General features: G+C 38.8%; 1 protein-coding gene and 1 pseudogene across 2 annotated transcripts; both read right to left on the reverse strand.

Annotated features, from left to right (window-relative positions):
• LOC120571307 overlaps positions 1-27,591 on the reverse strand; it is a 212,999-nt pseudogene that overhangs the window by 173,784 nt on the left and 11,624 nt on the right.
• Positions 11,833-26,469, reverse strand: LOC120571313 (BOLA class I histocompatibility antigen, alpha chain BL3-7-like). Of its 2 annotated transcripts, XM_039820194.1 has the most exons (7): positions 26,390-26,469; positions 21,724-21,990; positions 17,211-17,489; positions 15,599-15,901; positions 13,921-14,031; positions 13,696-13,713; positions 11,833-12,165 (listed from the first exon to the last, which is right to left on the reverse strand). In XM_039820194.1, exons 1-7 carry the CDS (start codon positions 26,445-26,447, stop codon positions 12,161-12,163), a joined length of 1,041 nt encoding a protein of 346 aa, XP_039676128.1. In that variant the 5' UTR covers positions 26,448-26,469; the 3' UTR covers positions 11,833-12,160. The 2 variants fall into 2 exon arrangements, with proteins under 2 accessions (XP_039676128.1, XP_039676129.1); XM_039820195.1 differs by lacking the exon at positions 13,696-13,713.

A 27,591-nucleotide genomic window follows, 5' to 3' on the forward strand; every position in this document is an offset into this window, starting at 1 on the left:
TTTCGATGTTCTATTGGGTTGAGCTCTGGTGACTGTGGGGGCCATTTTAGTACAGTGAACTCATTTTCATGTTCAAGAAACCAATTTGAAATGATTCAAGCTTTGTGACATGGTGCATTATCCTGCTGGAAGTAGCCATCAGAGGATGGGTACATGGTGGTCATAAAGGGATGGACATGGTCAGAAACAATGCTCAGGTAGGCTGTGCCATTTAAACGATGCCCAATTGGTACTAAGGGGCCTAAAGTGTGCCAAGAAAACATCCCCCACACCATTACACCACCACCACCAGCCTGCCCAGTGGTAACAAGGCATGACGGATCCATGTTATCATTCTGTTTACGCCAAATTCTGACTCTATCATCTGAAGGTCTCAACAGAAATCGAGACTCATCAGACCAGGCAACATTTTTCCAGTCTTCAACTGTCCAATTTTGGTGAGCTTGTGCAAATTGTAGCCTCATTTTCCTATTTTTAGTGGAGATGTGGGACGCCGGTGGGGTCTTCTGCTGGTGTAGCCCATCCGCCTCAAGGTTGTTCGTGTTGTGGCTTCACAAATGCTTTGCTGCATACCTCGGTTGTAACAAGTGGTTATTTGAGTCAAAGTTGATCTTCTATCAGCTGGAATCAGTCGGCCCATTCTCCTCTGACCTCTAGTAAGTAAGTAAGTAAAAATGTATTTGTATAGCACCTTTCACAGATAAAAATCACAAAGTGCTTCACAATGAAATGCAATTCAACACAAGAAGTTCACAATACGAGCACATTGAAATACAAATAGAAAATATAACAAACAACCATAAAAAACCCATCGACTAAGTAAAGCCTGCTTGAACAGCAGAGTCTTCAGCTGCTTTTTAAAAGATTCGACAGAATCCAAGATAACGGAAGAGAGGCAAGTCATTCCACAGCCTAGGAGCCACTGCTTGGAATGACCGATCCCCTCTAGTTTTAAAATTGTGCAGTGCAGGAACCACTAATAGCATCTGACCTAATGATCTCAGACTACAGGTGGGGGTATGTAGCTGTATCAAATCAGAGATGTAGAAAGGAACTTGACCGTGCAAGGCTCTGAAAGTAATGACAAGAATTTTAAATTGAATTCTATACTGGACTGGTAACCAGTGAAGTGCTACAAAACAGGCGTGATGTGTGTGCTTTTTGTTAATGTGCATTAGAAGCCTTGCAGCAGAGTTCTGAACAGTCTGGAGACGATAAAGCTGATTCTTACTCAGACAAGTAAAAAGACTGTTACAGTAATCGAAGCGTGAAGAAATGAAAGCATGAATGATCATCTCTAATTCATCCTTAGTGACAAGTGGTCTTAACTTAGAGATATTTCTCAGGTGGAAGAAACAGTTCCTAACTAATAATTTAGAGTGGTGATCCAACGACCTAGCTGAGTCAAAAACCACACCTAAGCTCCTGAGACTCGCCGCTGGACGGCCTTAAGTCCCCAATATGATGCTTTATCTCAGGGACGCTACATTTTCAGGGGCAATAATTAGAGTTTCTGTTTTTTCTGAGTTCAAAACAGAAAGTTGTCACATAACCACTGTTTGATACTAGACAAACAGTAAATTAAAGATGACCAGTTTGGAGAACTCAGTTTCCTTAAAAGAACAGTAAAGTTGGATATCATCCGCATAGAGATGGTACGATATGTCTCTAAATTGACTAATTATCTGTCTTAAAGGAAATATATACAAGAGGAACAGAATAGGTCCCAAGACAGACCCCTGAGGTATCCCACAACGAAAACTCTGCAGTTTCAGACAATATCTGATTAACATGAACACTAAAACGCCTACCAGAAAGGTAGGATGAGAACCATTTTAAAACTGATCCGAGACATCCCAACCCAGATCAGTACTATTTTCTCTAGCATCAACAAGGCATTTTCCCCCCAGAGGGACTGCCACATACTGGATGTTTTCTTTTCCTTTTCAGATCATTCTTTGTAAACCCTAGAAATGGTTGGGCGTGAAAATCCCAATAACTGAGCACATACTGCATAGCTGACTGATCTTATGATGTATCTGAAATTGGAAAAGATAAAATATGCACTTAGAGGGTCCAATGACCTTTTATGGTAACTGGAACCCATTAATAACATATTTCTATTTCTAAAAACTTAAGTCTCTTCCTGAGATTCCCCAATGATATGTAATGCACTAAGACAGTTTGATGGCCGAGGCCTAAAGAAGTCTGCATTATTGTTTTATGTACTACTGGTTTGGTTTTTTATAATTGATTATGTGTAAGTGTATACAGGTGATTCACTTACAGTCTTTTGTTTGACTGGTGACATACTGAGACGCACAGAGGTTCTGATGAGGGTGGGTGTGTGGGAGGGTGGCCAGCGGGCTTTTGTTTTGGAAATGAAAAGTTAAACAAATGTATTTCTGTAAGTATGTAACTTGATTGTTCTTTATGAATAAAAGAGATTTAAAAAAACAAAAAACAGAAAAGTAGAAAATTATATTTGAGAAACTGAAACAACAAAATATTTGACTTTTTCATGATAAAAGACTCAAATAATGATCTGATTATAATTATCTTGTTGATGATGGATCAATATTCTGTAATCACCAGATGTAGGAACTGACTGAGTTTCAGTACAATAAATGTTTACACAGACATTAGACACACACACACTGTGGTCCAGTAAAGTTAATCTAATCTGTAGTTCTTCTATATTTCTATATATTATGGGATGTCCAGACTGAGGTCAGTACAGTGGAGTGGTGCCTGTTGAACCTTTTAAACCCTGAGATCTGGGGAAGGAGATATGCATGCGCCCTGTCAGCAGCTTCATTAAAACCTCCTGCTCCTCCTCTCATAGAGGACCCGCAGAAGCAGCCTGTGGCCCGTTTACAGGCCCCTGCTCCGTAGTTAGTTTAAAAACCAGGCAGTAATGTTGGCTTTTATCAGCTGTGTGTTGTCAAACTGTTGGGATGAACTGGTTCCTGCAGGAGAGTTCTTCTGGACCAGCTCACTGTGGCCGCTCCACTCCACTTATTCTGATCTAATCTAGTGGAAATAAAGTGGTAATGGTCTCTGCTGCTTATTATGGGATGGACAGAAACACTGGCTCAGTGGAGTATAGCAGCCAATCCACTCAGTCTCAGTTAAATGTTTCTGTTGAGTCGGACTGTGTTTCAGTTACGGAAGAAACAACATCAAACGGTTTAATCTGTGTGTGTGTGTGTGTGTGTTTTTGTGTGTGTGTGTGTTAACCTGTTTACTAAAATAAAAGGATGGAAATATAAACAACAATTTTATCAGTAGAAAGTGAAACATAAACAAACCTCCAGTTTGGTTGAAGCTGCGGCTTGCGTACGCCAATGTTGGCTTTGTTGGCCTGCTGTTGACCTACCAAGTACCCAGTCTCCCTCTGCCAGTACTGAGGATCATCTTCTGTGACTCTGCTCATCCAGTCCTGTTTGGGTTCGGCTCTCTTGGTGTTACTGTCGTAGTGATCTATCGGTACGTCATCAACCAATCCAACAGCCACAAACTCTGGGAAGTTTGGGACTCCAGAAGACGAAGTGTAGAAATACTTCAGAGTAGTGGTCACTGTAAGAAAATATGAATGTTTCGTTTTGTAGAACTAGGGATGTAACGATTATAAGAGAGTTTGAAGCGTCGATCGAAATATTTGGTGATATAAAAATCCGATATTCCGATATATCGGCTGATATATATTTTAAAAAAAACGCGTAACAAAACATAAACACATTTCCATAACATTAGTTATTTGTAGTTATTTTAGTCTTCACTAAAATAATATGATAATGAAGTTTAAAAATAAACTTGTTTATTTTATTGTCACAACAGAACAGAGGAACATCAAAATATATTAAAGTTCTGATAAATAAATTGTATAAAAATACAAAATAAAATATGATTTTGAGGCAGTTTTTATTAAGATATGAAAGTTAAAGTCCTTCGAACAAAAACACAATAACAAAAAAAATCTAAGTGTTGCCAACAGGAACGTTGTAAAGTGCCCTCTGGTGGACAAACTATGCCATGCCAACACTCATAACATGGTTGAAGGGTGTTTCGTCTGTTTTTATTTTTTAAATATTCATTTATCAGCTGTTATAAATGCCAATACCAATAGTTTGGCAAATGCCTAATATCGGCCGATAATATCAGCCTGCCGATATATCGGATATATCGGTCGGGCTCTAGTAATGATACACTAAACTCACGATCTGATTCACAATTTTAAGTTAAGGATACGAGTTCCTCACAATGTGTTAAAGGTAAAAACTGTAACATTTCTGCATTAAAATGTCTAAAAACGACCATACCTATGTTATATATTTTTATGAGTTGTATTCTTACACTGTTATTTTATTTTCAGACACGGGACGTTTCCTTTAGTCGCCCGTCAGTGGCGTCATATAACCTTTCACTGTCTAGTTACTCTAACTTCCGTCAGAACACTGGCACCAAGATGATACGTTCAGGAGTAATTGTAAATCATACAATGTCACAGAAAAAAATACTTGTAACCGTAATACTGCTTTTTTTGCCACACAGCATCATTTTGTGATTAATTACAAATTCCCTGCTGAATTTCTCCCCCCTTCGTGTTTAGCTGTCTTTACGATTAGCTAAATTAACCTGACAAAAGTACCAAAACGAAAAGTTAAGATTACTGAAAAGTGAATGGGAGATAATTCCGGGCAGCTGGGAGATGTTCTACTGCTGCACAACAGGCATTGAACTTCCTCGCCGTCGCAGAGATTCCCCTGCCAATCCCCACCCACACCCGTCTCTCAAGTCTCGCTGAGTAGCTAGCTAGCGTTACAACAAACCCTGTCCGCCCCGGTGTTGAAACCATACAAAAGGTGACATATATTTAGGTCCAGCAGTTGAGTTCCTGCCTTTCATTGGTAGAAAGCAGTTTGTAAAAACATGTCAGTGTGAAGTGAAACTAGTTTAGTTTCCAGTTAGTGGAGTCATTTCTTCATCAGGAAGCATCTTTAGTAGTTTACACTCCTCATCATCTGAAATCACAAACCTTGGACCACAATAGAAACGCTGCATGGGATTCTGATGTTATTTTCTATATTCAACACATTAAAAACATTTTCTATTTGATGATATAAAGTCTCTTATGGTCTCTATTTTATTCTATAAATTGTGACCAATGACGACTCTTTTCTTGCTGCTTTCATTTTTCATATTCAAGTAAGAATGGATTATACATTTTGGATGTTGTTGTTGTCATAGGGATTGGGAATTTTAGATGTAGGAATACCAACAAGAAATTAAAGCTGCAAGCAGCAATGGACGGGCCAGTAACCTCTGCGCTCGTCGGGGTTACTGGCGGATGCCGCTCCTTGCGACCGTACATTTGCACGGCACTCAGACACTGCAAATTATCACCAAAGAAAAGGGAACTCCCTGCCGAGTTCAATGATACCTCACACAAGACTCTACGTCATACAGTTAATTAGTTGTGAATGGGGGGTCAGGGCAAACCTTTACCAATAAAAAAAGAGTCTCTGCTGAGTTCATTGATACCTCACATAAGACTCTATCTTAAACGGGTCACCAGTTATAAAAGGGGGCGTGGTCTGTGTGAGTGGGCGTGGTTATACTATAAAGGCCGGCTCAGTATCACATGTAGACCACACATTATAAGTTTCATGTAAATCGGATGATGTTTGTCATATAAGGCGCATTTCCTGTTGCCAGCGGGGGGCGCTATGACCAAAAGTCAATTTTGGCCTGTAGATGTCCTCAGGCCTGGACCCTTGTGATTCATGAGAAATTTCGGGCAGATACGACAACGTACACTCAAGTTACAACAACTTCTTTGTTCATCGCTAAACACTCAAAATGGCTGCCACGCCCGCCCACACCGTCTGACGAAAAGTTTTTCTTTTAATAACCTTTCATCTTTAAGGTGTTGAGATGATACAGACCAAGTTTGAAGTCCATCGGATGAAATCTCTAGGAGGAGTTGGTTAAAGTATAGCACCTTGACTTTTAGGCCTACTTCCTGTTGCCACTAGGGGGCGTTATGACTTTGAGTCAATTTTGTCCAGTAATCTTCCTCAGAGTTGGACTCTTATGAATCCTGAAAAGTTTCGAGCCAGTTGGACAATGTACACTCAAGTTACACCCACTTCCTGTTTTGATGGAGAAACACACAAAATGGCCGCCCAGCCACGGCCATGCCCTATGACAAAAAGTTTTTCTTTTAATAACTTTTCATCTTTAACTTCTTAAGATGGCACAGACCAAATTTGAAGTTGATCGGATGAAATCTCTAGGAGGAGTTTGTTAAAGTACGACATGTGGAAATGGCCAAAATCGCACTGATTTTGAATGTTCAATTCAAAATGGCGGACTTCCTGTTGGGCATAGCGTATGGCTCCAATGAGCTTTTTTGTACGTCTTGAAATGCTACATATGTGTACCAAGTTTCGTTAGTCTACGTTAAACGCACTGCAGGGGCTCAATTTGTTTTTACTTTGTAAGGGGCGCTAGCGAGCTATTTTTGTGCGCCTATTCCCGAAACCCTTAAAATATGTAAATTGTCTGTGCTCGGGCCCTAATAATAAAAAATCTTAATCACCTGCCGCCGTGTCTTGTACCATGAGTCCCAGGAGGAGCAGAACAAGCCAAGTCTTCATTGTGAGCTGTCGCTTCTGAACCTTTGATAGACTTATTAATAACTTCTATATTTGTTTATGCAGAGAAAAGACATCGTCCTTCCAGCTCGAGCACCAGGGTCAACTGAGGATAAAGCCAGAAGGAGCATTCTTCTCTTCTCTTCTCTTCTCTTCTCTTCTCTTCTCTTCTCTTCTCTTCTCTTCTCTTCTCTTCTTCTTCAGTGTTTTACGGCAGTGGGCATCCTATGCGTTGCATTACTGCCTCCTACTGGTAATCACTCGTTATCTATTTATTTAATGTCCTACTATAATTTTCTAAGTAGTCCAGTGCTTTTCGAAAATGTAAATATATATGTTTCCGTCCATTTACGGAAACCCCACTTTCAAGGGCATCTTTGAACCTGATTTCCACTGGCCCTAACTTATGTAATCCTACGAACATGACCCCTCTTTCTCGATTGTGTTTCCTGCACGACATCAGGACATGCTCCACTGTCTCCTTTTTATCTCACAGAGACTGCAGTGTCCAGTTGGGTGTTTTCCTATTATAAAAAAGTATATTGTTCATTCTACTGTGACCAATTCTCAATTTATTGATAATTACTTGCTCTTTTCGGTTACCCTCCTACTTTATTTTGTATTGCATCCAAGTGTCTCCCTTTATTTCCACCATCACAATAGTGTTGCCACTGTTTGGAAATGTCCCTCCACGCAATGCTTTTCCCCTCTGATTTTGACAGTTCAATATTCAGTTCTACATTTCCTTTTTTTGACCGCCTCCTTTGCTAATTTATCCACTCTCTAATTTCCTCGAATTGTGTGCAGGTAGTCATCAACCTTCATCTGGCCAATGGGAATTTAGACTGAGCATCAACGTCACTTGTGACCCACTGAGGTTATGAACGAAAGAGAAAGTAAAATGATGCTTGTGTAGGATAGGGAGAAAGGCTTCATTTATTGTGTTTAGTTTATTTTAGGGCTGTCAGCATTAATACCATAAGGGCAGAGCATGATGCGTACATTTTTTTTAATCGCATGCCGCCATTTATTAATTTATTTTCACTTCACTCGGCTTCGCATCGTGCCTAACAGGCTACTATTTTGACCCTTTGCTGCACCTTTCCTTTTTGGAGGAAGACAGCAACAACACAATTCTGAATGGTGCTTTTTATTTTCCAAAACTCCCGGATGGCTTGTAGACAAGTCGAAAGCCATATAGGCACATTGTGTAAAGCCGAATTAAAATATCACCGAAACCGCGTCAAGCGGAGCTACCACCTACGAAGCTAAGCATAGTACAGTTAAGCGTGACTCAGGTTGATGCTAATTGGGCTCAGGCAAAGCACTATTTTGGAGAGTGCTCCCCGACGTGTTATTGAAACCAAAGTGCAAAGTGCCAACGCTGTCTCATCATCAACCCGTGTTTACTGGACGTCAGTGAGTAATCAAAATTATTTAGAAGTTACTGCACACTATATTGACTCTGGTAAGTAGGGTTGGGTACCGAACGTGCCGACCTAAACGGTAAAATACAGACCGAATAAGAACGGAAATTTTGGTGCCTAAGTACTTTTTGCTACACCTGATCCCAGCAGGTAACGTTAGCCTACCTTTAGCTAGCAGCTTGATTAAACACTGTTAAAAATGCTGACAGCTAACGTTAAACAGTGGTATAAAGTGTGACTGTATTTCACTGTAGAGGATTCCAACACCAGGACGCAACACAGTCTGCTCTGCAGCGCAGCAGCTGCCGTTGTCGGAATTAAACATCGACATATATAAAATGGACCAACAGATCCCGTTGCTCTGGACGGAGACCAGTGAAGGATATTAGAAGCACTTTTCCAGTGAGCGCTGAGCGTTACTGTGCAGCCTCCAACTGAGAGAGACGATGTAAATGTGACGTGAGCAACGTGTCTGAAAGTTGTAAGTCTTCTGGTAGCTGTGCCAAGAGAAATCTCAATCATTACGAATCTTGCAGAGACGGAAAGCGCAGGTATATGTAAGGAGATAACAATAGTAATAATTAAACCTAAACAGCTAACGTAAGTCGAAACTGCCTGCGAGCTTCTCCTGACAGTAAGTCGCTTGGTTATGACACAATCGTTAGCCTATTTTTACAAAAATGTCTGCTACGGAGCCATAACGTGAGGTACAAGGTAATGGAGCCTTTTATACATTGTCGTGTTTCTTTAGAAATAAACAATTGGGCAAAAAGAGTCTTTAAACGCTTCAGATGTAAAGTTATTCACTGTCAAGGTGACGTCAAAATGAATGGCAGTCAATGGAATGCTAACAGGAGGTGATCGCTTTGTAGCATCAAAATGGCACCATAGGAGGTTCGAGTTCTGAAGGGAAGCTTACCCCCTTGGAATTAAACAACACGGACGGTGCGTTCACTTAAAACAGGTAGCCTCGTGGTGCATTCACAGTAATTGTGAAATACCCTTTTCCCATCTGGTGGTTGTTTTTGTCGTTCAACAGCAATTTAATGGTGAAATAAGTCATTGTTATAGTTATTACATTATTATAAAAATCTTTAATTTTGACCATGCCTTAACAATAAACAAGTCGCTGACTGTTGTTTAGTACCCTTTTTTTCTGCTTTTGTTTGCAGTAAATAAATAATAAACAAATACAAATCTTAAAGTCAAGTTCATAAAGTCACTTTCTTTGCATTCATTTGATTCCCAATCAAGATACACTAGTAAGAAATGCTTTCCATTGTTAATATATAGTTAAAAACAGTTCTGAAATGCAAAATAATTAGTAATCATGTGATAAAACATGTGATTAATCACGATTAACTATAGAAATTCAGCGATTAATTGTGATTAAAAAAAAATTATCGTTTGACAGCCCTAGTTTATTACGATCCACATAGATACACAACGTAGCTTACATAACATAAATAGTGAAAACAAAGAAAATGTGTCACCTTAATTCATAGTGTCGTCTTAAGGGGAGACACCCCAGACAAAACCATAATTTTTCAATTTTTGAGTTTTGGGGTTATTTTGCTTCCATAGGATGTCTTCTTTCAGACTATTGGGGAAAAAAAACATACAAAATACACATTTAGGTGTTTATTTTACTACACTTTGTCTATTTGCACCTGCAAATTTCTCCTAAAGTCACCAAAAGTTAGCATTAGATAATGCCTCATTTGCATATTTAAACATAACATTTCAGAAAACTTGTACATACAAAAAAAAAATACAAAAATATATGTCTCAATGTAAGTAATTAAGTGGGGAAGTTTCATGTTGACATCTGTTAGTTCATTATTTTGTCCTATTCACCTGGGGTGTCTCCCCTTATCTTGTTTATAATCTAATATACTAATATAATATTAATATTAAAAATAATTTCAGCCTGTGTGAGAGGATGGGGAGACATGCGGGGCTTTATTGTGGTTTCTCAGCTGTGTTCACAGATGAAAGGAGTATTCTACCTTCTGCTGGTCAGATCTTCTAGAATGATCTGTAGGATAATATAATGTAATGTAATATAATGTAATATAATTGTAAGAATTATTAGCAGGATGAATATGTATATCCGTACCAGCTGTAGGCCGATACCGCCACCTAGTGGGAATAGTGGGAATTCAGGACAGGAATGGAATGTAATGTAATGTAATATAATATAATATAATATAATATAATATAATGTAATGTAATGTGCAGACATGTATTAAATCTTGTGGGAGGTCAGAGGTCACTGTCAGCTACAGATCAGATACTCTGCAGTTTGTGGGGGTGCAGTAGTGTCTTCTTCTTCTTGTGTTCTGTGTGGCTGATTGAAAACAGTCCTGATCAAAAATATCGACAACAAACAACAACTCCAAGAGTGCTTTCACTGATGTTGTAGTGAGTAAATGTGCTGAGGTGGCCCTGAGAGCTTCTTAAAGCCAAAGATGAGATCAGGTGATCTGTGTGTGACAGGCTGAATGCTCCTGAACTGATCTGGAGCTGTGGACGCTGAAAACTGCTCCAACAAGAGAAATGGAACACCTCTGTTGATGTTTGAACACCTGATGCTGGTTTTCATTTTGCTCTTGCTTTGGCGCTGTTTCTACTCTCCTTCCATCCTCACTTATTGTTGATGAAGCACTTCACAAAAAGTTATAGAGTTTATGCTTACTGTACTAACACATCTTATATCCAGGCAAAATGTTATGGTTTGTGACTTTAAAGCTTGAACTCTTTCTGCTTGCTGCTGATCAATACCTGAGTTTATCATGATAAACTCTGATTATATGTATTCAACATTCAATTAATAACAAAATACATTTACCAAAGAGGAATTCAGGAAAAATACTTTAATGGTATGAAACAACTATATGAACTTTAAACCTCATACAATCCATACATCCATCCCCTCACTCACACAATATGGTTCAGATTTCAATGCAACATCTTTTCACATTCAAACCTCTGAAGGATTGTGGGTCAGAATAACCAGAAAAGCAGAGATGGGAAGTAACGAAGTACAAATACTTCGTTACTGTACTTAAGTAGATTTTTCGGATATTTCTACTTTACTTTACTATTTTTTTTTGTGGCGACTTTTTACTTTTACTCCTTACATTTTAACACGAATATCGGTACTTTCTACTCCTTACATTGTAAAATTGGCGTTACTTTAGTTTTGTACAAGAGTTCGTAATGTCGGAGAATAAGTGGCGACGCCTACACCGGCGGGGTCGCCACAGAAAAAAAGTGAGAAAAAAGAAAGCGACTGCTGTCGGAGGATAATGTTGAGAGGTGTGGCTTGAGAATGTAAGTGTAAACTATGTGTGTTTTTAAGCTGTTGTTGTATTGGTCTTAGTTCGAAGTTAAAGTAGGTTAGCTAGTGATTTAGTTGTTGGTTCAGTGGGGTTGTACATGTCTTCCCAAGCATCAGTTTGTTTTCAACACACTGGTTTGAACAAGTTATACGAATGTGTATAGCATAGGTAGATTTTTGATAATACTAAAGTGTTAGTGTAGGTACCACTACAACACAGCATTCTGCATTAAATAGAGATTGTGTAAGTAGCACTAGTTATTGATAGGTAGGGTAAAATTGTGTAAAAAAGTTGGTATATATTGTATTTTTAAACACACTAAGTTGTTAAATTGATAATAGTAAGTATTGTGGATGATGTTTGATTATTTTTTTTTTGTTTTTTTTTTATTAGAAGATGCTGGCTTGCCTACTGCAACATCTGACCAGATGCAGTAGCACATCCTGGTATTTTTTGGCAAACTGCATTTGACATTCTATGCATTGTGATGTACTAAATCTTTTTCCTGACATACTAAATAGTACGGTAGTATTGGAACACTGGGACTTGTGCGTCTAGTGGTTCTTCCAACTTCATGTCTTACAGTCTTAAAAGGCAGCCACCGTCCCGGCTCTGTCAGTCCTGCATCAGTCAGTAATCTCTAGACGGGTTTTTCTTAGAGACAATCCTGTCTAGGAAAATGTGGACTCCTCACTCAGTGGAGTTCAGCATCCTCTTCTGATCGTCACTGTCACCCTGTCAAGACAAGTAGTAAATAAATAGTAAAAGTAATATTTTTCTCATATTGATGTCCACATTTTGGAGAACATTAGTTTGTATGGTCAGTCCCTCCAGAAAAACGTGATTATGCAATCGCATAATTCAATGCATATTCAGCCAAAGTCCGCATATTTATGCGGGGGGGCGCATTTTTTCAAATATGCCGCACTTTCGCCGCATAAATTGCCGATTTCCGTGCAAAATATGCGGGGCTTGCATGATTTCATAATCCACGCATTTTCATTGCAAAAAAGTCACATAATACATTTTAGCAGAAAGTTGAAAAATGTTGCGTTTACTTTCCACAAGAGCAGTCGTTTTCCTCTGTTGCCATGGGAACGTTATGAAGTGACGTTATGAAGTGACGTAATTAAGCAATGTGAACATCATCCAAAAGCAGGGTGTTGGGGGAAATCACTTTTTTTCTCTTTTTTTTTCTCTTTTTCATCAAACCGCAATTTTTGCAAGTTCGCGCAATTTCATCGCATAAAATTGCATAAATATCCCGCATATTCCATCGCATTTTTAAAGAAAACGTGCCACATAATCAAGGATTTGTGCCCGCAACAATCACAAAAAAAAATTCTGGAAGGACTGTATGGTGAACAGGATATTAGTTGCTTGTCCACAAGGGGGCAAAACAAAATCAATTTGAAGTATTTTAAAGCGCCCATATTATGCTCATTTTCAGGTTCATAACTGTATTTTAAGGTTGTACCAGAATAGGTTTACATGGTTTAATTTTCAAAAAACACCATATTTTTGTTGTACTGCACAGCTCTCTCTCACTGCTGCAGATCCTCTTTTCACCTGGTCTGTGTTTTAGCTACAGAGTGAGACCTCTTTTCTTCTTCTTCTTCTTCTGTACTATCTTTAACTGCACTCGCACATGCTCAGTAGTTCAGATGTAGATCATGTCAGCTAGCTAACTCTAGAGAGAGTAAAAGAAAGCCTGTTTCTCCAACTTTGGTCAGTTACAAGGCAGGATTAGCTGGGAGACTTCTAAATGAGGGCACACATGTAAGTAGTTCTTTTGTAGATTATGGTGAACTTGTGTGTGTTGTAGCAGTGCTTTGCTATTGAAAACGACGTAGCATGCTAGCGTTAGCATTAGCGTTAGCATGCTAATGCTAACGGTTAGCATGCTAACGAGCTAACGGTTGTGGTTAGCCAGCTCATTTCGGACTGTGAAAACGACGTAGCATGCTAGCGTTAGGCATTAGCGTTAGCATGCTAATGCTAACGGTTAGCATGCTAACGAGCTAACGGTTGTGGTTAGCCAGCTCATTTCGGACTGTGACGTCACAGTCCGAGCCGATTTTGAACAGCTCACTAGGAGACTGAAGGCAGGACACATTCAGAAACTGTATCTCACCCAAAACAGCATGGATGGATTTTTTTCAAAGTTTGTATGTTTGTGGAAGCACCAGAGACACAAAAGAACACCCCAAATCCCAGAAAAAGTGATTTTTTCATAATATGGGCACTTTAAGGTAGAATTCTTACTGTTAGCAGGCCGGAAGCCTGAAATACAGATGAGAGAAAACAATGTTAGACTTTTTACATTACATTTACATTTCAGAATTTATAAAAGAAGAAAAATTATAAATTCACTATCGCCTTTAAATGGATTGATTTCCCAAAAGTACCACAAATAATATGCAGAACTGAGTCTATCAGCGGTATTCATATTAAAGTCATTAGTGGAGTAAAAACATGTTTGTTCCTCACCATTATTGTTCCTTCTCCAGATGAAGAGTCCAGAGATGCAGAGTGCCAGCAGCAGCAGCAGTCCTACAGCAACTCCAACAGCAGCACCAGCAGGGAACTCTGGGGGATGAACTGGAACCAACACACAACATTCACACTTTGGGTTCATTCACATTGTTGCAACTTATCAAGTCGTGCTGAAGAGTTTGCTTCTACACTTCAGAGTTTAGGATGTAAAAGCAAAAATGTAAAGGTACTTTTTCAATTAGCCACACAGTGGTGCCATTTGCTCTTCACTCCTTTTCATTGTTCTCTGGTGCATGAGCTAACTTAATGAGTAAGCCCTGACTGCAGTACGCAGTCGAGGAGTGGCTCAATGTGGGTGGAGCTAAACGTTTGACTCCGCCCACTTGCCAAATAGCAATTGGCAGAGCCATTTCTCTATCACTCTGGCAATTGGTGTGAGGGGAAACACAGACTTTGCTACCGGAGTTTTTCCGTTGTTGTTTTTTTAACCCAATCTGTTGGCGCCCCCAGAGACATGGGCTCGTTTGATTCGTGTTTCCCGTTATCCTTTCGTAACCCAGCGGGAGATCTACCGGAAATATGTGCCACGCAGTGTCGCCCGGGCAGAGCTCGTCGGCAGCGCTCGGGCAGCGGGTCGCGAGCCAGGGTCACAGCCTCCAGCTCCATTGATTGCTTGGTTGAGAATGGCCTTTGCCAATGGCGCTTTGCCCCCTGGCATATAATGCTATTACTATTTTCGTGGGCGCCCAACTACGTGAAAAGTAACTTTGCAGGAACTCTCGGGAGTAAATGTCAGCACCGGTCCTCTAAATGTGCATACAGTTGCACAATGTGTTTAAAGGGATATGCCAGCGTTTGTTGAAATAGAGCTTATCACGGTGTCCCCTAGCTGTAGATAGGTGGGCCAACGCATTTTTTGTGCATGCATTGTTTTAGTCCGGTGCAACACCGGCAGCGCTGCCGCTAGTTAGCTTAGCATAGTGAATGGAATCCTATGTTGCCGGTTAGCATGTTGTGAGTAAAAGTGAGCCAACAAAAGACAAAAAAAACCTAATTACTTGCACTGAGACAAAAAATGCATTGGCCCACCTATCTACAGCCAGGGTAGACCGTGATAAGCACTATTTCAACAAACGATGGCGTATTCCTTTAAGACTTATGGCTGGTTGCGTAATAAAGTATAACTTCACAGAATCTAAATCTCACAGCCAGCCATACTGGCGACAAATAGTTTGAGTGCAAACGAGACCTTTATCGCATCCGGTTGTATCTCCCTCTCCCTCATTTCTGTCATCTCAACACTGTCTCCCATACAGGCACAACTTGTGACTGCTGCACATAGTTTTATATGTTTATGTGGGGATTTTGTTTAGCTGTTCTTTTAACATAATTGCACGTGTTACGTATTTATTATGTTTTATGTTCAAGCCTGTGTTCTCTGCTTTAATAGGCTGTGAGACAAGTTTCCTCTTGGGGACATTAAGGTTGAAATTTAAATGTTGGCATTATACACACCAGTTTCTCATAAGTTCTTTCTTGGATTACGGCCTAAGTTATCCACCAACATTTATAGAAATCTGTTGCAAACAAACACATATAAAAGACCACAAAGATAACCACCTTGGCAAAGGTAACAAAAACCAAGCTCCATCACGTCTGATTCCAGTCTCACCTCTGTTGGTCCTGATGTCTTCTTTGTCCAGTTTGGTGATGATGTCGTCCTCCACACCAGAGAGCTGAAACACACAGTCGTACCTCCTCCAGTCTTCAGCTGGGACTGATGAAAGGTCCAGGTCAACACTCATCTGGAAGGATCCATCGTGGTTGGGGAGGATCTCTCCGAGGTCCACGTCCTCATGAAGCTCCTCTCCATCTTTCCTCCAGAACATCATGGCTCTGTCAGGGTAGAAACCTGTAGCGTGGCAGCTGACTGGAGAGGAGGGAGACTTCTGGAGGAGAGACACTGAGGGAAGACCTGCAGAGAGAGAGACAAAGTCTTTATTATTATTTACTGGAGATTAATATTATCATTCATGTTTGATGTAATGTATTTTAAATAACTTTTTTATGAAATGCAAATAAACCTCACTGAAGTGTAAAAAATGGAGGTGAGATAGATTAAAAAGGGAGGACAGGGAGTGTGAGGAAGATAGAAAGAGACAGAGAGACAAACTGAGAAACAAACAAAGCAGAAAGAAAGAGAAAAAAAGTGAGGAAAAGAGTGGTGATAAATGCAAAGAGAAGAGGGAGGCAGAGAGATGAAGAGAAGTGAGAACATGAGAGAAAGAGAAAATGTGTGTAAACTGAGTCAAAGTTGGTCCCTGTTGTTTAATATTTATTAGGGCTGTCAGCATTAACGCGTTAATCGCGATGCGATTAAGGGCCGAGCATAACACGTAATTTTTTTTTAATCACATGCCGCCATTTATTAATTTATTTTCACTTCACTCTGCTTCGCATCGTGCCTTACAGGCTACTATTTTGACCCTTTGCCGCACCTTTACTTATCATCAAGCTGTCATACTTCCTCGTAACACATCCTCCTGCTGCAGGCATGATGGAGAAAGACAGCGGCAACACAATTCTGAATGGCGCTTTTTATTTTCCAAAACTCCCGGACGGCTTGTAGACAAGTCGAAAGCCACATAGGCACATTGTGTAAAGCTGAATTAAAATATCACCGAAGCACGTCAAGCTTGAGCTACCACCTACGTGCTAAGCATAGTACAGTTAACGTGACTCACGTTGATGCTAGTGGGCTCAGGCAAAGCACTATTTTGGAGAGTGCTAGTTGCCGACCTGTGGATGAAACCAAATCCAAAAAAATACTACAGCTCTTGCAAAATGGGTGGCAACTAACTGCAGACCTGTCAGCATCGTAGAAGACTTGGGTCTTAAAGATGTACTACGGTTGGCATGTTCTGAATTGTGCAATAATGACAGATTCACACATTTTTCTTTTGTTTACAGTAAATAAATAATAAACAAATACAAATCTTAAAGTCAAGTACATAAAGTAACTTTCCTTGCATTCATTTGATTCCCACTCAAGATACACTGGTAAGAATTGCTTTCCATTGTTAATATGTACTTAAAAACAGTTCTGAAATGCAAAATAATAGAATTTTAATCATGTGATAAAACATGCGATTAATCGAGATTAAGAAAAAATGTATCGTTTGACAGCCCTAATATTTATTGTAATGTTACTGTTGGTTAGAAACACAAGGAGAAATATTAACATTGTTGTGTCCATTAAACTCCAGCAGGTCATGTGATTCTACCTGTTCTCAGCAGAGAGCTCCTCCCATAGTTCAGATACTTCTTCACCCACTCAGGACACTGCTGGGTCAGGTAGTGTTTAAACGCTGCTGTCCGAGCTTTGTCATTGTCCCACTTGTGTTTGGTGGCAAGAGCCTGTTGTTTTGGAGCGATCCAGGTCTCTGTCTTCAGGTCCAATGATATGAAGTCTTCTCCATCATAACCTAACTGCATATAACCATTGACCTCATCAGTCTCATAATCCTGGTCACAGCCGTACATGTACTGGAAAATGTGGGCACCTGAGAGAGAGAGAGAGAGAGAGAGAGAGAGAGAGAGAATCATTCATCCGTTAACAGTTGATAACGCAAACTAATAATTATTTTCATTATCAATTATTTTTATTAATCAATTAACCAAACAAATTCAAACAAAGAAAAGCAGCAAAATTCTAACATTTCTTTTTAATAAAAAATTATCAAAATTTATGTCAATTAATTTTCTGTAATCAACTAACAGATTATTGACTAATAGTTTCATCACTTCCTATGTTTATTAGACACAGACACGCTGTGGTCAAGTAAAGTTCATCTAATCTGTAGTTCTTCTATTTTTCTATATATTATGGGATGTCCAGACTGAGGTCAGTACAGTGGAGTGGTGCCTGTTGAACCTTTTAAAGCTGAGATGTGAAGGAGACATTCAGCATGCGCTCCTGTCAGCAGCTTCATTAAAACCTCCTGCTCCTCCTCTCATATGAGGACCCATCAGAAGCAGCCTGTGTCACGTTTACAGGCCTGGGATCTCATTTCTAAAACTGTGTGTAAGATCCTTACTAAAAGTGTACGTAAAAAAAGAAATTCAGATTTATAAAACCGTGTGTATGCACATCTACAAGCAATGTTCCTTTTATAAATCACATTTTACCCACAAGTGTGTGTAGGTGAATCAGCCTCTTATCCCGCCCTGTACACGCCCATTTTTAACCATAAATAGTCAATGCAAAGCACCTCATGAATGCTGATCAGTATGCTAATGACCTGGCAGATGTTCTTTCGTTACACCAAATCATGATGACTGGCAGGGGAAAAGCAAAAAACTTCTCAGACGTTCAGGAATTGCTGCAAATTGTAATTGTATTATAATTTCGGCCTGTTCTCGCAGTGTAGGGAAACCTGATCTATAGACTACCTATATTAATAATACCTTCCAAAACAGCCGGCATTACGGTACTCGGGGACAGCTTTGATATACCAGACTTATATGATAAGATTTATCAGAACTATATCATGAGACTCGCGGACAAGCGGCGTTTATTTCCCCAATCGTTTGTTTAAATAACTCAACACATTATAATTACACACATTAAAAGATTAACTGAAACCTGTGGTAAGAGATTGCTGGCGTAACAAGCTCGCTGACCGCGCTCTCACTCACATACACCGGGCATTTAGCTAGCAGGAAGAGGGGAGCTGCAGGCTCTGGAGCTCTGTCAGGGCAGGGGCATTTGGTTGTCCATTAGCCCAAGAGACGGTGACTTTGCGCGGGTATGGAGTGCAGTGGGCTGCCAGTCGTGACGGAGCTCCAAGTACCTCACAGCAGACCGGGGTCTGTGAAGGAAGGCAGGCCGGGCGGCGAGGCAGCAACACAGGCAGCACCGGCTGCTGAACTCCGACACACAGTCGGACAAAATTTGCAATTAGCCATCCATTTTCATAAAGCGGCCCATATTTGAGCTTTACATAGTTGATTTCTCGCATAAAAAAGTTTCAGAAGTGAATTCTGTAATGGAACAGCAGAGATCTGCGTGACCTAGATTCGGAAGACTACCTGATCTCAGGTCAGTTGTGTAGCCTATGTAAATGTTGGGGCGTGACTGTTCTCTTAATACACCCATGGGCTGACAAAGGTTCCGGTTTTTGGGAGGTTGACGTCAACTTCCAGCTTTGTTAAGATTCGCCCGTTTTCAGCGGCAGTTTCAAAATATGAGATTTTCATAGTAAAGGGGTGTCAATGGGATTTTGAGCTTCTATGTATGTCCTATTTACTGTCGTTATTCAACTATGACAGGGTAAAATCAGTTTTGCATTCTATCACCCCTTTAAAGTGAGATGTAGCAGGGACCCCCTACTACATATTGTATGAAATTAAGTTGCATATTAAACTGGGCCTACAATAACTGTTAGGGCAACCTAAAGCCTTCTTACATACCCTTTTTTCATAAGCTATTAAATATTAATTGTTGGCATTATTTTATAAATCATATTTTAATGTTACATATGTGGCACAGTAAATCTAGGATTAACTGTTGGCTATATGTGGGCTGATATCTTAGTGACTACCTTACCTATAGGCCAGTAAGCCTATCATCAGTGGGAATTTATATTTGCTAATAATATGTTGGAATTATGTTAAAGCATTTTAATTTTTTTTTTTAAAGACTCAAAAATTTACAATAATTTGGAGGCCCCCCTGCAATGACTCTGAGGACCCCCTGTTGAAGATCTCTGCCTTACATTACTTTTACTTTTATACTTTAAGTAGTTTTGAAACCAGTACTTTTACTTAAGTAAAAAGCTTGAGTTGATACTTCAACTTCTACAAAAGTCTTTTCAAACCCTAGTATCTATACTTCTACTTGAGTAATGAATGTGAATACTTTTGACACCTCGACCACCACCCCGATCCTGTCTCCTGACAGCAGAGGGGCTGTAACAACAAGCCGAAATGTCGGTCAATGGCAGAAAAAAACCGTTCACTTGTGGCCATTAACGATACAGAAACGAAAACCTCAATCATCATGTTTCCTGTATTGAATATCATTGCCAAATATAACATTATAGGCTACCTTTTTAAAAGCGATGAATAATATCCTGTCTCCTTCGTATAGCCCCCAGTTGGGGCTGTGCTGGACTATGGCACCCAGTTTTCCTGCTCGATGTTGTGGAGAACCCCACAGGCTAAAACAATGTTCATGATCAATATTTTTTTCCATGACTAAGACGAGACGATGACGAGACTGCGCCAATGTCCAAAAACGCTGACTATGTTTTGCATAAAATAAAAACTAAGATAAAATCTCTCTTCATTTTCATCTACAGTCTTAAAGACTTTTCCATCATGAGATAGAATATTCAGCTGTTATTAGGGTTGTGTACCGAGAACCAGTGCTAATACGGCACCGACCGGTGCCTTAACGACCGTTATCTACCGGACCGAGTAGCAATGCGGATTTCGGTGCCACTTAAATGCCTGCGCTTCTCTCTGATGCTCACTAACGGACGTTAGAGTCAACCGAAACATTGTTGCAGGGGACGCTAGTTAATACTATACTTGGCAGCAGGTAACATTAGCCTACCGTTAGCTAGTCAACACTACACCTGACAGCAGGTGACGTTAGCCTACCGTTAGCTAGCAGCTGGAGTAAACACGGTTAAAATGCTGACAGCTGAACGGTGTAAAGTTTGTCTGTATTTCACTGTAGAGGATCCCAACAGGGGGACATACGACAGTCTGCTGCTGCCGTTGTCTGAAAAACAACACGTGTTGCGTTCACTTCAAATTCGCCTCACCAGCCTTGTTCAATGTTATTGTAAAATACCCTTTTCCCATTCAGTGGTTGTTTTTGTCGTTTAACAGGAATTTACTGGTGAAAGAAGGAAGAGGCTCGATATTTATATAACTTTATATAATTTATTTCTATATAACTATTTGACTGAAATGGTTATCAGAAATAATTTATTTAAAAAAGGACTAAAATGTTTTGACTATAACTTGACTAAGATATATTGAGTTCTCTTTTGACTAAAACTAAAATGACGAGACTTTAAGTTGACTAAAACTTGACTAACAAAAAAAGATATGTGAATGACTAAATATGACTAAAACTAACAATGACATTTGGCACAACACTAAGACTAAATTAAAAATAGATGACAAAATTAACACTACATGGGTCAGAGTTTGCGTGAAGGACCGCACATTCTGCCGTCAATTTAGTTTTTTTATAAATCACAACCATTGGGTGGGAAGTGGCGTACGCACATTTTCAGCCCCGTTTTGTGCATAAGCCACGTTTATAAATGAGACCCCTGCTCCGTAGTTTAAGAAACCAGTCAGTAATGTTCCTCTATCAGCTGTGTGTTATCAAACTGTTGGGATGAACTGGGTCCTGCAGGAGAGTTCTTCTGGACCAGCTCACTGTGGCCGCTCCACTCCACTTATTCTGATCTAATCTAGTGGAGATAAAGTGGTAATGGTCTCTGCTGCTTATTATGGGATGGACAGAAACACTGGATCAGTGTAGTATAGCAGCATCCAGTCCACTCAGTCTCAGTAATGTTAATGTTGAGTCGGACTGTGTTTCAGTCACGGAAATACATCAAACTGTTTAATCTGTGTGTGTGTGTGTGTGTGTGTGTGTGTGTGTGTGTGTGTGTGTGTGTGTGTGTGTGTGTGTGTGTGTGTGTGTGTGTGTGTGTGTGTGTGTGTGTCTATGTTTACATAATATCAGTAGAAAGTGAAACATAAACAAACCTCCAGTTTGGTTGAAGAGCTGCTTTGCAAATTCAATGTCGGCGTTGGAGAGCTGCTGTTCACGCACCCAGTGCCCAGTCTCCCTCTCCCAGTAATGAGGATCATCTTCTGTGACTCTGCTCATCCAGTCCTGTTTGGGTTCTGCTCTCTTGGTGTTACTGTCATAGTGAACCATCTCAAAGTCATCAACCAATCCAACAGCCACATACTCTGGGAAGTTTGGGACTCCAGAAGACGAAGTGTAGAAATACTTCATAGAGTGAGTCACTGTAAGAAAATATGAATGTAATAATGTCAGTTTTTATAGAACTAGGGATGTAACGATGCACTAAACTCACGATCCAATTCACCATTATAAGTTCAGGATACGATTTTCTCCCGATGTGTTAACAGAACGAGCTGCAGATAAATGACTGGGAAATATTCCTTTATATAAACTACTAAACAACAGATGTGTCCTCTTATCAAAAATATAACTGATATTGTATTTTATCCCAAATAACAAAAATAAAAGAAATACAAAAATAAACAATGTAATAATTAGATTTTTAAAACAAATCCCATCTCAAAATAACTAGAATAAATCTTCAAATAAAAATAAAATCTTTTTTAGAGAAGAATCTCAACCAGCTGTAATCTTGAGCCAGTTCTATGATCTTTAACAGATTGACGCTGCATCGTTACGTCTCTACACACTTCTAGAAATCACTCGACTATCTTATTTTCATGCACGCAGAATCAAAAAGAAGATTACATTAAATACATCATAATAATCTCTGTGGTGAAGTCAATAAATACACAAATACATTTACTTCAGAAACTCTTCACTTTAATATTTCTGATGATTTGGTCTTGAAAATGTTTTTCATTCTGAAGTCTAACTTGGACTAAGTCCCATATTTAGGTCCTGCAGAGAGTTGAGTTCCTGCCTTTCATTGGTAGAAAGCAGTTTGTAAAATTTTCCTCCCCCATTTTTTTTTTTTTTTTTTTTTTTTTTTTTTTTTTTTTTTTTCCCTTCACCTTTTCCTCTCCCCCCCCCCCCCCCCCCCACACATACAACGCTGCAGCATGGGACTCTGATGTTATTTTCTATATTCAACACATTAAAAACATTTTCTATTTGATGATATAAAGTCTCTTACGGTCTCTATTTGATTCTATAAATTGTGACCGATGACGACTTCTGTTCCTTCTTCTGAGGTTTTGTAAACCAAATCTGAACTCAGAGTTTCTGGAAGATAAAACTTGCAGCACTTCTCTTTATACGCTTCAGAAATGGGCTTTTTAACTGTTTTATTATTATTTATTTATTCTTTTTTTTTCACTATTTTAATTATTGTGTCCACTTGTGTAACCAAGTTCTTTTTTCTTTCTATTTTCTTTTTTAGAATTTTTTCCTTTCACTCATTTATTTTCTCGGGATTTTCAATTATGTTTAAGTATTTAATTCCATTCTTTTCTACGTATATATATTATTTATTTATTTTATTTTTTCTTTAAAATCAGAAAAAGATGCATATTTGTTGTGCTGTATTATGTACACCAATGTGTTCCTAATAACATTTGTAATTAAAAAAAAGAAAGAAATGGGTTTCTTTGCTCTTTTCTTCCTGCTTTCATTTTTCATATTCCAGTAAGAATGGATTATACATTTTGGATGTTGTTGTTGTCAGAGGGTTTGGGAGTTTTAGATGTAGGAATAACAACAAGAAATAAATATCTGACTCAGTTTCTTATTTTAATCTTTAGGTTTATATATTAACTTTAGAATTATATTTAAATTTAACTCTGAATATCTCTGATAACCACATATGAGTAAAAATCTTCTGAATTTGAAGACGATCTCATAAAAATGTGAACGGACACAACTTGATATTTGAGAAAGTTCTCTTTGTAGAAAGTGATAGATCTTTCTATTCCTCATGTAGTCATTGTGTTCAGTTTCTATTAGTATCAGTTCTAGACTGGATTCATCTCCAGCGTTTCCTCCACCATCAGCTGATGTTTGTTCTCTTTCAGTCCTGACTCTCAGACTTTATTCAACATTATTTTCAGGATCAACAGAGTCAACTTTCTGCAGGTGTCTGGGAGTTTGGGATGGTCTGTTTCAGAATCCTCCACTGTCCTCTGTTCTCTGAATCAACACACAGATCACATTTCTGGCTGAAGCTGCACTTTACAATTCTCCAGTAGTCACCTAAACATCAATTACAAATCTGTCCCAGAATCAATAAATGAATAGATCAAATATTTAAACAACAGTAGAGCTCGGTGATGCTGGATCTTTGAGGCTGATATCAATACTTTTAGTTTGGTTTTAAAATCTGATATAACAGATAATATATATATATATGGACACATATATATGGACACATGACATAAATAATGAGTCTGAGCCAGAGCCACACTGATCAGAACATTTCCCAGTTTAAAGATCAACTTGTGCTCTCTGGTGGACAAACTATGTAATGATGACTCGGTTTCTAAATGAGCTCAGACCTAGTTTACTGTTTCCTGTTATCAGCCAACATATCCACTGATACCAATATATATCTGCTATAAGATGATATCAGCTAATAATATGGATGGAGGATTTATCTTCAAACTCAGTCAACTATATTCATGTTTCAGTTTGTGGAGTCAAACTGTGGAATTATCTGATGAATTGCTTCAAATTTAAATTTTTTACGAGTTGCAATTTTTATTTTATAGTAGGCCTAAGCAAAACAATCAGTGTAACAATCTAATGTACAAATAGCTGTTCTATCTATTCTATCCTTCCCTATCGCTTTTCTGTGCTCACATTTTGTCAAATTATTTTCTAAATATTAGTTTTTTTATTTATTATGAGAGGGTAATATAATATATATTTTCTTCTTCTTCCGCCTTTTCTTTTTTAGATTATTTTCTGGTGCTTTTCCCTTTTATTAGGTTTGTTTTTATTATTATTATTAAGTAGTGACAGTGGATAGACAGGAAAGGGGGAGAGAGATGGGGGATGACACGCAGCAAAGGCTAGCAGGTCGGATTCGAACCCGCGCCGCTGTAAGACTTAGCTAACGTGGTGCAAATGCTCTTACTGGGTGAGCCAGAGGCCGCCCCCCCCCCTTCTCGCTCCTTTTCAATCCTGAAAGCTGTTTTCATTTGGTGCCAGCTGACCAGAGCTGTATAGTAACGAACTAGAACTACTTCACTACTCTACTTAAGTACCTACTAAAAGGCTGTATCTGAACTCTACTGGAGTATTATTTTTTTCTCCTACTTCCACTTTTACTTGAGTACATATTTTCGATGAGTTTAATACTTTCACTCCGATAGTTTTTTTTTGTGCTGCATCGTTACTCGTTACTGTTGTGAATTCCTCACGCTACGGAGACTGTGGAGGTTACAGTATGTGTCGTTACGGCTACGTTAGTTACGTACGCTAAGAAATCTCCAAGATCGCTTTCTTTCTGTTTCCCGTTCGGAAGTCAGAGACGATGTAAGTTTGTACTCTTTATATTTAGCCATTGTTGCAGCAGATGAAGCTAGTCCTGAGTTGTTTCAGTCAGCAGTGAGTCCTGAATGTTAACAATCTGTGATGTGAAGCTTCTAGTTTATCTGTATGTTGCTAGCTTGCTAACTTTCCTGTTCATCACACATGTTACTAGCTAGTGGGTGATACGTTTTTGGGGCTTTAATCGTTACTGGAGAGGATGTTCATTTTACTTGCACAGTGTGATAATTGTACATTTTATTTGTTATTTTTAATATAATATAATATATTTAATATTTGTTAATTCCTTTGGCTACAGCCTTAGGCTAAACAATTGAAATAATATAAACAATATGATATTCAAACTCTGCTTTCTTGAATAACTAAATAACACAATACTTGTACTTTTACTTTCAGTACTTGAGTAGTAGATTTTAAAAAACTTCTATTCAAGTCACTTTTTTGATAGAGCACTTGTACTTTTACTTAAGTATAGGTCTCTAGTACTTTATACATGTCTGCAGATGCCAGTTGATATATCTGGTGTGAAGTGATTGAGATCATTAATGAGTTCTGTATCCTGTTCCAATGTCACTAATGGAGTTTAAATTAGTGGAAGAACAACGACACCAGCTGACTTGTTGATTCCAAATAAAAATCTAAACCTACACAGCAGCCTGTCCAGATGTGGAGATCACATATAATGACGTCAGCATATGTTAACTATTAAAGAAGTAGCCTCATTTGTAAGAAAAACATCATTATAATAACACTAAATTAACGACAACACACTTTTTATATTAAACAGTTAAAAACAATTTAAAGACTGAAATTGGCACGTGCAGTAAATCTAATTTTGGAGCAGAAACTCTTTGTTTTAACTTGATATTTGACTTCTCGGAGTGTGTGTCTCTTAATACATCCATGGTGTGTGTCCGACTGCTGTTCTGCGGAGTCATGCCGCCATTTTAACATTAAGATCGATCAGACTGCTTCGGTCTTACTGCTCCGGATATTATCAAATAATGGCTCAAAAGACACACTTCCTTTTCAGAACTTCACTAAAGACTGCTGGAACTAAACATCAAAGATAGAACCTTAAACAGTATATGTAATAATACAGTTTATAAAAACAAGAAGCATTTTTTTTCTTTTACATTCTACTAATAAATAATAAAAATCTGAACTGACCTGCCGCCGCGTCCTGTACCATGAGTCCCAGGAGGAGCAGGACAAACCAGGTCTTCATTGTGAGCTGTCTCTTCTGAACCTCTGATAGACTTATTAATAACTTCTATGTTTGTTTATCCAGAGAAACAGACACCGTCCTTCCAGCTCGAGCACTAGAGGTGAACTGAGTCATCAACGTTCATCTGAGCCAATGGGAATTTAGACTGAGCATCAACGTCACTTGTATCTCGGTGAAACTGAACCAGAAAGAGAAAGTAAAATGTTGTTATGTCAGCCTGTGTGAGAGGAGGAGGAGACATGCGGGACTTCATTGTTTTTGTTTAGTTTATTACAACGTAGCTTACATAACATAAATAGTGAAAAACAAAGAAAATGTGTCACCTTAATTCATACAGTGTCGTCTTAAGGGGAGACACCCCAGGCAAAACCATAATTTTTCAAATTTTGAGTTTTTTGGGTTATTTTGCTTTCTTTTTTCAGACTATTGGAAAAAATAAAACATACAAAATACACATTTAGGTGTTTATTGTACTACACTTTGTCTATTTGCACCTGCAAATTTCTCCTAAATTCACCAAACGTTAGCTTTAGATAATGCCTCATTTGCATATTTAAACATAACATTTCAGAAAACTTGTAATACAAAAAATATATGTCTCAATGTAAGTAATTAAGTGGGGAAGTTTCATGTTGATATCTGTTAGTTCATTATTTTGTACCTGGAGTTTCCCCCCTTATCTTTTTTATAATCTAATATAGTAATATAATATTAATATTAAAAATAATCTCAGCCTGTGTGAGAGGAGGGGGAGACATGCGGGGCTTTATTGTGGTTTCTCAGCTGTGTTCACATATGAAAGGAGTATTCTACCTTCTGCTGCTCAGATCTTCTACAATGATCTATAGGCTAATGTAATGTAATATAATGTAAATGTAAGAATTATTAGCAGGATGAATATCTATATTGATATTGTTTCTGTGACTCTTTCTGCTCACTGCTGATCAATACCTGAGTCTATATCAGTGCTGATCAATACCTGAGTCTATATCACTGCTGATCAATACCTGAGTCTATATCACTGCTGATCAATACCTGAGTCTGTCTCCAGAGCAGTCAGCAGAGTGGCAGCGCCCCCTGTGGAGGATTCTTGTATCTCCTCTGAAATTAAGATCAATCAAATCAGATCCATGAAGAATGGATT

Source organism: Perca fluviatilis, chromosome 13 (assembly GCF_010015445.1).
Source record: "Perca fluviatilis chromosome 13, GENO_Pfluv_1.0, whole genome shotgun sequence".
Taxonomy (NCBI): Eukaryota; Metazoa; Chordata; class Actinopteri; order Perciformes; family Percidae; genus Perca; species Perca fluviatilis.